The sequence below is a fragment of the Carlito syrichta genome, unplaced genomic scaffold (genome assembly GCF_000164805.1).
Source record: "Carlito syrichta isolate Samal-C Ts95f unplaced genomic scaffold, Tarsius_syrichta-2.0.1 Scaffold309922, whole genome shotgun sequence".
Lineage (NCBI taxonomy): Eukaryota > Metazoa > Chordata > Mammalia > Primates > Tarsiidae > Carlito > Carlito syrichta.
In genome coordinates this window covers 1,054,757-1,065,677 of record NW_007254018.1, presented here as the reverse complement: position 1 = coordinate 1,065,677, position 10,921 = coordinate 1,054,757, and the positions used below count along the sequence as shown (strand labels likewise).

Here is a 10,921-nt window from a genome sequence, read left to right as displayed (position 1 = left end):
GGGAAACTGCTAGGGTAGGGAGGGGCATACCTCATCAACAAGGGTACCTGCATAATCAACATTTGTATGCCTAACCCTGAATTGTACCCCACATCTGTATAATAAAAAAAGTAAATAAAATAAAATTAAAAAAAAGAAAGTTACATTAGCCTTGCAAAATGAGCAGAAGCATATCTTCTTTTTATCATGTCTGAAAGAGTCTATTCAAGAGTGAAATTTTCTGTGGTAGAACTCACATGTAAAACCATTTAGGTTCATTTACATATGAGTGGGTTCTTGTGTGCCTATGCATTTTTTTTTAGATATGCTTTAAATTAGTACTACAAGTTCTTTACTGGTTGTATGTTTATTCAAGTTTTAAAATTCTTCATGAGTCAGTTTTAAATATGTCTTTCCTAAAAACTGCCCATCTTATCAAAGTTCTAAAACTTGTTAACCTAAAATTTTGTATCTTAATGTCTGTTATATTTGTAGTTATGTTAATTTCCAGCTTTCTGATTCTTGATGTTGTTTATTTGTGCCTTCTGTTTTTTCCTTAACCAATCTTACCAAAAGTTTATCTATCTTTTTGTTTTTGTTTTGTTTTGTTTTTGTTTTGAGTTCTGGGTCTCACTCTGTTGTCCAGAATGGAATGCAAAGGCACAATCATGGTTCATCATAGCCACAACCTCCTGGGCTCAGATGATCCTCCCTCCTCAGCCTCTGGAGTAGCTAGAACTACAGGCACACGCCACCACACTAGGCTAACTTTTAAAATTTTTTTTGTGGAGATGAAGTCTCACTATGCTGCCTGGGCTCAAGCAACCCTCCTGTCTTGGCCTCCCAAAGTGCTGGAATTACAGGTATGAGCCACCATGCCCAGTCAGTTGATCTATCTTAACTGGTCTTCAAAGAATCTGCTTTTGTTATTGTCGCTTCTCTCTACTGTGTCTTTGTTTTCTATGGTATTAATTTCTGTCTTTTATATAGAATTTAAATTATTTGCCATCTAACTTATTTTTGTTTACATGTTGCTATTTTTCTAACTTCTTAAATTGATTTCTTAGATCACTGATTTTCAATCTTCTTATTTTTTTTTAATTTTATTTTTAGAGACAAGGTCCCACTCTGTCATCCAGGATGGAGTACAGTGGCGTGATCATAGCTCACTGCAGCCTTGAATTCCTGGGCTAAGTGATCCTTCTGCTTCACCCTCCCAAATAGCTAGGACTACAAGTGCACACCACCACAGCTGATCAGTTTTAAAAATATTTTTATAGAAATGAGTATCTTACTATGTTGCCCAGGCTGGTCTCAAACTCCTGGGCTCATGTGATCCTCCCACCTCATCCTCCCAAAATGCTGGGACTGCAGGTGTGAGCTGCTGTGGCCAGCATTAATCTTCTTTTCTAATATAAGAATATAAGGCTGTATTTTTCAATCTTTTAAAAGTTGTTTTTGAGTTGGAGTCTCACACTGTCACCCAGACTGGAGTGCAGTGGCCGCTTCTGGCCACCGCAGCCTTGACCCACTGGGCTCTGGCGATCCTTCCGCCTCAGCCTTCCAAGTAGCTGGAACTACAGGTGCGCACTACCACACCCGGCTAATTTTTTAATTTATTGTAGAGATGACGTCTCACCAAATTGCCCAGGCAGGTCTCGAACCCGCGGGCTCAGGCAATTAATTTTTTTTTTTTTTTTTAATTGTAGAGACAAGGTCTCACCAAGTTGCCTAAGCTGGTCTCCAACCCCTGGGCTCAGTCAATCCTCTCACATCTGCCTCCCCAAAATGTTGGATTACAGGCGTGAGCCACCATGCCTGGCCTAAAGCTGTATTTTTCTTCTTAAATATTGTTTTAACTATATTCCTCATGTTTTGATATTATCATTTTTCCTAACTTTTTGCTAATTTCCATTATAATATTTTGACCCAGGAGTTATTTAGAACAGTGGTCTCCATCTTTTTGACATCAGGGACCAGTTTTTTTTTCTTTTAATCAATATTTTTTATTATGATATTGTGGGGTACAGTTAAGGGTTAGGTATACAAATATGCTTCATTCAGGCACCCTTGTTGATAAGAGGTGTCTCCCCATAGGGACCAGTTTTAAAGAAGACATTTTTTCCACAGACGGGGTGCAGGATGGGGATCAAGAGGCCTTAGATTCTCATCCGGAGCACGCAACTTAGATCCCTTGCACATGCAGTTCACAGTAGGGTTTGCACTCCTATGAGAATCTAATGCTGAGCTGATCTCACAGTAGGCGGAGCTCCACTCACACTGATGCTGTGCTGCCAGCTCCTAGCAGGCCACGGACCTATACTGGTCCCCGGCCTGGGGGTTGGGAACCCCTGATTTAGAAGTTATTTTCAAATTTCTGAATATATGAAGTTTTCTAAAAGTTTGTTACTATTGTGATTAATTTCTAACTGTGATGTGTTCAGAGATAATCATCTATACGATATTGATTTTTTTGGTAATAATTAAGACTTTGTAGTCCAGTATATAATGAATCTTTGTCAATATCCTTTATGTGCTTGAAAATAATGGGTACTTTCTAATATTGGGTGCAAGATTCTATAACTGTTCAACATATCAAAGATATTAATAGGATTATGCAATCTTCTATATCTTTATTCATTTTTTTCTGCTTGATTGATCGACTTCTTAAAGAGGTAGGTTAAAATCTCTTAGAGTGGCAGGGCTCAATGGCTCAGCCTGTAATCCCAGCACTTTGGGAGGCCAAGGCGAGTGGATTGCCTGAGCCGGCGGGTTCAAGATCAGCCTGAACAACTTGGCGAGACCTCGTTTCTACAATAAATCAAAAATTAGCCGGGCATGGTGGTGTGCACCTGTAGTTCCGGCTACTTGGAAAGCTGAAGCGGAAGGATCGCCGGAGCCCAGCAGGTCGAGGCTGTGGTGGCTGGGAGCATGCCACTGCATTCCAGCCTGGGCAAAGGAGTGAGACGCCAACTCAAAAAAAAAAAAATCTCCTACAGTAATTGTGAATTTGACCATTTTTCCCTTGTAAGTCTGTCAGTTTTTACTTTATTATTTGATGCTTTGTTACAAGTTTAGACTTGTTTATCTTTTTGAAGTATAGCTCCTGTAGCTAGTCTTTTATTTTATCTTATTTTTTGAGACAAGGTCTTGCTCTGTCACCCAGGCTGGGCCACAGCGACAGAATCATAGTTCACTGCAGCTTCCATCTCCTGGGCCCAAGCGATCCTCCCACTTCAGCCTCCTGAGTAGCTGGGACTACAACACACACCATCACACCTGGGTAATGTTTGAACTTTTTGTTCAGATGGGCTCTTGCTGTGTTGTCAGGGCTGGCCTCAATCTCCTGGCTTCAAGCAATCCTCCCACCTTGGCCTCCCAAAGTGCTGGGGTTACAGGTGTGAGCCACCACACCTGGCTAACAGCTAATCTTATTCTCAGGTCACCCTGGTTCCTCAGTTCCAAATTTTGGAGAGTCCTCGGATGTGGTTGTAGCCCTAAGGAGACTTAGGGTGATAAATGAGGGTTATTTTCATGCTTGAGTATAATGTACCATACCTTATTTGTAGTCTCAATAGATATCATGCCATCCTGTTTCTAATGTATTTAGCTTTGTTTATCTGTATAAATAACTGCTCTGAGGGGACAGTGAGCTTCCAGAGCTTTGATGTGACTTTCACCCAACTATATCTGACCTACAACAATCTAGTTTAAAACTTTGTCTTTTCACTTCATAAAACTGTGGTTTTTGGCCGGGCATGGTGGCTCAAGCCTGTAATCCCAGCACTTTGGGAGGCTGAGGTGAGAGGATTGCCTGAGCCCACAGGTTGGAGACCAGCCTGGGCAAATTGGTGAAACCTCATGTATACAATAAATAAAAAATGAGCCGCATGGTAGCACGTGCCTGTAGTTCCGGTTACTTGGAGGGCTAAGGCAGAAGAATCGCCAGAGCCCAGCAGGTTGACGCTGGGGTGGCTGTGAGTGTGTCACTTCACTGCAGCCTGTGAGTCTCCTACTCAAAAATAACAAAAACAAAACTAGGTTTTGACATGCAAAGACCTGCTTTTGCCTAAGTGCCAATTAACAGGATTTTAGTGCTTACTCCTGAGAATACAGGTCCTCCTAATGAACGATTGTTAGTAAAAGAAGCGCAGAAAGACGAGAATATGTTCTCCTTTCCTTATACCTACTTAAAATAGATTGTTCTGCCTCTCAAAGCTAGCTCTGATGAAGAGATACACTGAGAACGTTCAAAACACTTATCATTCTTATCGCCCACAATTGAAAATGTGTCATTCTCTCTATTTTCCCTTTACAAATATTTGTGAAAAAACAAAACAAAGAATAACAAATAAGAAAACATGGACTTCAGACATTGTTGCTATATCCCCCAAAATATAACCTGTAGCCTTTGTACTCTCTGCCTTTCTAATCAGTGCCTTGCTTGATACATTGTTACCTACAAATACCATTTAAATTAACATGTTTGGGTTTTTTTTGAGTTGGAGTCTCACTCCATCGCCCAGGCTGGGGTGCAGTGACACGCTCATGGCCAGTGTCAACTCGCTAGGTGCCAGCAATCCTTCTGCCTCAGCCTTCCAAGTAGCTGGAACTACAGGCATGCACTAAAATTAGCCCAGCTAATTTTTCATTTATTGTAGAGACAAGGTACTGCCAAGTTGCCCTGGCTGGCCTCAAACCCGTGGGCTCATGCAATCCACTTGCCTTGGCCTCCCAAAGTGCTGGGATTACAGGCTGAGCCACCAAGCCTGGCCAACTTCTCTTTTTTGACAAATGAGATATATTTGTAAGTTTGTTGTTGTTAGTCAAAAAGGAAGGTTTGGCTTTATCTGTTCTCCCCTCAAACAACCTCATGACTCTCTTTGGATACCAAAGTTTGAGAGATTTAGTTTTATTTAAACTAATATCTGCTATATTTTCTTCCCATCCTTTTTCTTTCAACCATGTTGTGTCCTTCTGCTTTAATTGTGTTAATAGCATGTAGGTGTATTTTTAAAAAATCTAATCTGATATTCTATTTTGTAACTAGCAATATGACTGTGAATACTGACATACTGAAATTGTTTTTGTCACCTTATTTTGTGCTATTTACTCTGCATTGCTTCTTTTTTCTCCTTTTCTGCCTTTTTTTGAATTGATGGTTTTCTTGTTCCCTTCTACCAGTTTGAAAATAATGTCATTCTGTTTCTATTGTTTGCCGCCAAAAAAATTATATATATATAATATATATATATATATATGGAGAGGAAATACACATACAATAGCATATATATATATAATTTCTAATTCTGTCCTCCATATCAACTATAACCTATTTTTATTGATTGATTGATTGATTTTACATTTTCATTTCTTTATCTCTCTGAATTACATTCTGGATAATTTTTCAGCTCTATCTTTCAACTCACAATTCTCTGTGGCTTGTCTGATCTGCTATTTAGCCCACCTGTGGACTTTCAGATTTCAATGACCTTATTTTTCATTTTCTAGAAGTTCTTTCAGTTCTTTTTTTAGCTCTTTCCAGTCTGTCTTAATATTAGCCCCTTCTCTTCTCACACACTTTTTTTATTCTTTCATGTGTTTAATGCCTTAGACAGGCTTTATAGTCTCTGTTAGTTCTATTATTTGAAAGTTATAGGAAGTCTGCCGAAATTGTCTTAATGACTCTCATGAATGGTGGTTTTGTTTTTTGTTTTTGTAATTTAGATGATGAACTCATCTTTAGGGAACTTTATCTGTGGGAATATTGTGAGGTCTGACATGAGATGTATCCTACAGAGAGGTTTGTCTTTGTTTCTGTCAAGCTTCTCAGGGAGTGTTAACAGCCTAAGATCATTTTAACATATCATTTCTGCTCTGAGAATTCCAGTATCATGGAGGTAGCATAAATTCAAACCCCTAAATCTCAAATTCAAGGCCAGCTCTGGTTGCTAATTCTCAAGAGAAATATATTTTCTTCTATCTAAAGTACAAACACAATCTGACAAGTCTTGATGTCTTATCTTTCACTTTATACTTTCTCCCTAAATAATGGTTATTGTTTTGTTTTTTGAGTTGGAGTCTTACTCTGTTTCCAAGGCAGTGGCATGATCACAGTTCATGACTGCCTTAACCTCCTGGGTTCAGGTGATGCTTCCACCTCAGCCTCCTGAGTCTATAGGCATATACCACCACTCCCAGCTAATTTTAAAAATTTTGTTGTACAGATGATGAGGTCTCACTGAGTTGCCCAGGTTGGTCTCAAACTCCTGGGCTCAAGCAATCCTCCCACCTTGACCTCCCAAAGTGTTGGGATTACAGACGTGAGCCACTGTGCCTGGGTAACTAGATAATATCTTCTGAAACAAAAGTTTCAGTTATCTCTATGTCAGTGACTTCCAGATTTTACATATCTTCATCCCAGATTCTCTCCTCTGAGTTCCAGGCCTGTTTGAATATCTAAGGTAACACCCAGAACTCAATTAGTCTAAGATTCATCAAAGGCATAGTTTTCCCCTAAAACGAGTTCTCTTTAAGTGTTTTCCATCTCAGTGAATGGCATGGCTACCCATACTGTTGTGCATGCTGGAAACCCAGAGGCCATCTTTGACATCTCTGTTCTCCTCTCTCCTTCATCCCATCATCAACCCCTGCCAGTGGTGCCTCGTAAGCACTTCTTAACTTTACTCACTGTCTCCATCTTCACCATTTTCAGATCAGTTGTGCAAGCTACCAGCATTTCTAGCCTGGATTGCTGCAGTTTCCCCACATTCACTCTGAATCTCCTCTGATACATTCTCCACACTATGACCTGGGTGAACTTACTTAAACATACACTGGGGGGCCACCCCTCGGGTCCCCTCCCATTGTGGGAGCTTTTCTGTCCTCTCAATAAATCCTGCTTTCTCATTTTTAAACAAACAAACATACACTGGGGCCCAGCGCAGTGGCTCATGGCTATAATCCCAGCACTGTAGGAGGCCAAGGCGGGAGCATTGCTTGACCCCAGGAGTTCAAGACCAGCCTGGGCAGCAAGACCTCCTCTCTACAAAAACAAACAAATGCACAAAATTAGCTAGGCATGTTGGTGTGCACCTGTAGCCCCAGCTGCTTGGGAGGCTGAGGTGGAAGGATCACCTGAGCCCAGCAGGTCGAGGCTGCGGTGAGCCATGATCATGCCACTGCACTCCAGTCTGGGCAACAGGGTGAGATCCCGACTCAAAACAAACAAAACAACAACAAAAGAACCCCAAATATGCATTGAATTGTTTCTCTTTTCTGCTTGAAACTGGCTCCATGTCCCTGGCTCTTAGCCCCTTCACATGGTCTCCTTGGCTGTGCCTGGCCAGCGGCTACCTGCTTCTTGGGTCCATCTTTATTTCATGCCCTTCTCTTCACCCTGACTTTTGTGCTCCAGCCACAGTGTCCCTGATTCTGTCACCGGAAGCCACCATCTTCCTCCATCTTCCCACTCAGTTTTGGTACATGTGGTTTCCTTTTCCTGAAATGCCAGTGCCCCATCCCCAGCCTTCTCCAGTGAATACCTACGGCATCTTTTGCTTCTTCGGTCAAGCATCCATTTCCTCAGTTCTCATCTACTCCTTTCAAAGCCTTTCTGTTAGTTTATAACCATGTGCTCATTACCATAGTTTTAATGCTTAGTGTTTCCCCAGTAGGCCACAAGCTTTGTGAGATCAGTTTGTCTAGTTTTGCTCATTACTGTGTCCTGAGTACCAATGTAGTGTAGAACATAGAAAGTGCTTAATAAATATTTCTTGAATGAATACACTGTCGTTAAAGACAAAATTAAAGATATATATCTATTCAAAATAGTCCAAAGGGAGAGGATACATAAATAGAGTTATGGATAAAGCAAGTGACAGCTACATGGGGAATCCATTCTGTTATTCGCTCTACTTTCCCATATGCTTGAAATTGTCCATTAAAAAGATTAAGCCAGCTGGGCTCGGTGGCTCAGCCTGTAATCCTGTGCCTTTGGGAGGCTTAGGTGAGTGGATTGCCTGAGCCCGTGGGTTCGAGACCCGCCTGGGCAGCAAGACCTCATCTCTATAATAAATCAAAAAATCAGCCGGGCGTGGTAGTGCATGCCTGTAATTCCGGCTACTTGGAAGGCTGAGGCAAAAGGATCGCCAGAGCCCAGCAGGTTGAGGCTGCAGTGGCCAGAAGCGGCCACTGCACTCCAGTCTGGGTGACAGAGTGAGACTCCAACTCAAAAAAAAAAAAAAGATTAAGCCACTTACTAAAAAAAAAAAAAAATCAAAATACTTTGCCTAGTGTGGTGCCTCATGCCTGTAATCCCAGCATTTTGGGAGGCAGAGGCAAGAGGACTGCCTGAGCCCTGGGGTTTGAGACCAGCCCGGGCAACTTGGTGAGCCCTCGTCTCTACAATAAATCAAAAAATTACCCGGGTATGGTGGTGCATGCTTGTGGTTTTGTCTACTTGGCAGGCTGAGGCAGGAGGATTGAGACTGTGGTAATCATGATTGTGTCACTGCCCTCTAGCCTGGGTGACAGAGTGAGCTTCCAATTAAAAAAAAAAAATCAGTCTTGGGATAAGTGGGAAACTTAACCTTAAAAATAAAATATCATAGCTGGGCATGGTAGAGGACGGCTGTAGTTCTAGCTACTTGGAAGGCTGAGGCAGAAGGATCGCCGGGGCCCAGCAGGTCGACGCTGGGGTGGCTGTGAGCGTGCCACTGCACTCCAGCCTGGGTGATAGAGTGAGACTCCAACTCAAAATAAATAAAAATAAATAAGTAAATAAATAAAATATTATCTCTTTAGGATCAGACTGAACAATTTTATTTAGCCAAAGAAAATTATACTGACCTGAAGATATTTCGGTAATGGTTAATTGGACCACTTAACGCCCCGGGCTGAGAGAAAACATAAATATAAGCTTCAAGATCTTCTGTTGTTAATCGACATCCTTTTCTTCCAATGCCTGTGCTGTGACTGGTAAACAGGTGTTTCAAAGCCTAATTTAAGTGAAAAGAGAATAATTAAAACTTTTTAATTATCTAATGATAAACAACGTCTTTGGCCATGGAAAGAGGATGGAGGTCAGTGTTCATTGACATCTCTTCACTTCTGCTCCGGCCTGGTTGGAGAGATCATTGTTTACAAATCATGTGATGCATTTCCGCTTCCCTTCAAATCCCCCAGGCACACTTTATCCCTATGGAAAGCATCCTGTCTTCTAGGTGTCTGTTCACATTCTACAAGGCCCAGCTCAAGTGCTTTCCCTACCCCAAAGCCTTCCCTAACCATCCAACTTTTATTTGGGGACAACTAATCTCCTCCCCTACAAAGTTGCTTAAACATGTTGGACCATGACCCAGAGTAACAAATACATTTTACATCATGATCCAGTTCACGCCATATACATATGTATTTAATATTATTTAATGCTATATATTACAAGTATAAATTTTCTATGTATATAAAATAAGTAAAATATATGCAATAAGTATAAAATGTATGCTATATCGGAAACAACTGTTTAAAGAAACAACCATTACTTTTATTAAAATGTGCACTGATATTTTCAATTTAATTCTGTTCTGCTTATGTTTTAAAATTCAAATTGCAAGCCACTAAATTGATTTCGTGACTCACTAATGGGTCACTGCCTACAATATGAAAAACACTGCTCTATACCAGCATTTTCTCAAGGTACAGGTCTAAACCAACTGCATCAGAACCACTGAGATACTTGTTTAAAATGCAGACCCCTCAACCCAAAAATATGCCCGAAAAAATATGAAATAACATCTGCATGAGGTGGTTAACTGCAACCTTATTCGTAATGCAGACTGGAAATAATCTAATGTCCATCAGTGGGGGACTGGTTGAATAGCCATGGTATAGCCACACAATGATGTATTGTGCATTCTTAGTACAGTAAGTCCCCTACATTCAAACAAGTTCTGTTCTGAGAGAATGTTTATAAGTTCAATTTGTTCATAAGGCCAACAAAGTCAGCCTAAGCACCCAACCAACACAATCGGTTATATACTGTAATAGGTTTATAATACTGTTCACACAAATAATACATTAAAAAACAATTATACAGTACCATGCAGTACACAAAAGCACAACCACTTGTAGAGGATGCACGCATGTGGCAATGTACACCAGATACTTGAACTAACTTACATGATTGTACATACAAATGCATGTTTGCATCTCAGAAAATTCAAAACTTGAAGGTTCATATGTAGGGGACTTACTGTACTCTGAGAAAAGATGGAGAAAATCTCTAGATGCTGATATGGAGTGCTTTCCAGGATATATTGACAAGTGGGGGGAGAAGCATAAAAAAAATCATGTTTATAGTATGTTGCTTTTTGTGTAAGAAGGTAGAGACAAATACATACCTATTTGTTTGTATTTTTAAAAAGAAACAGTGGAAAGATAAACCAGAATGTCTATGGGAGAGGGAGGAAGCAGGGTAGAGGAAATAGACAAGCAAGACCTCTCCGAATGTAGGTCTTGACTTGGAATCATATAAATGTTTTATATAAAATCACAGAAGTTAAGTAAAACACCCTGGAGTCTTTATTTATTTTGAGTTGGAGTCTCACTCCAGGCTGGAGTGAAGTGGCATACTCACAGCCACCGCAGCCTCGAGCTGCTGGACTCAGGTGATCCTTCTCCCTCAGCCTTCCAAGTAGCTGAAACCACAGGCATGCACCACCACACCCAGCTAATTTTTTTTAATTATTGTAGAAATGAGGTCTCACTAAGTTGCCCAGGATGGACTCGAACCCCTGGGCTCAGGCAATTCTCTTGCCTCCACCTCCCAAAGTGCTGAGATTACAGGCCTGAGCCACTGTGCCTGGCCAGCTTGTATCTTTCTATTTCACTTTTTTGAGGGAGGGATTTGTAGATGTTCCCAACTTTCTCGTCTCATTTTCAG

General features: G+C 40.9%; 1 protein-coding gene across 1 annotated transcript in view; it reads right to left on the bottom strand.

The window, feature by feature from the left end:
* Positions 1-10,921, bottom strand: part of EPHX4 (epoxide hydrolase 4) — a 48,621-nt gene that overhangs the window by 10,456 nt on the left and 27,244 nt on the right. Inside the window, exon 7 of the mRNA XM_021717690.1 lies at positions 8,830-8,978. Coding sequence (XP_021573365.1) covers positions 8,830-8,978 — 149 coding nt within the window. The remainder of the gene's footprint in view (positions 1-8,829; positions 8,979-10,921) is intronic.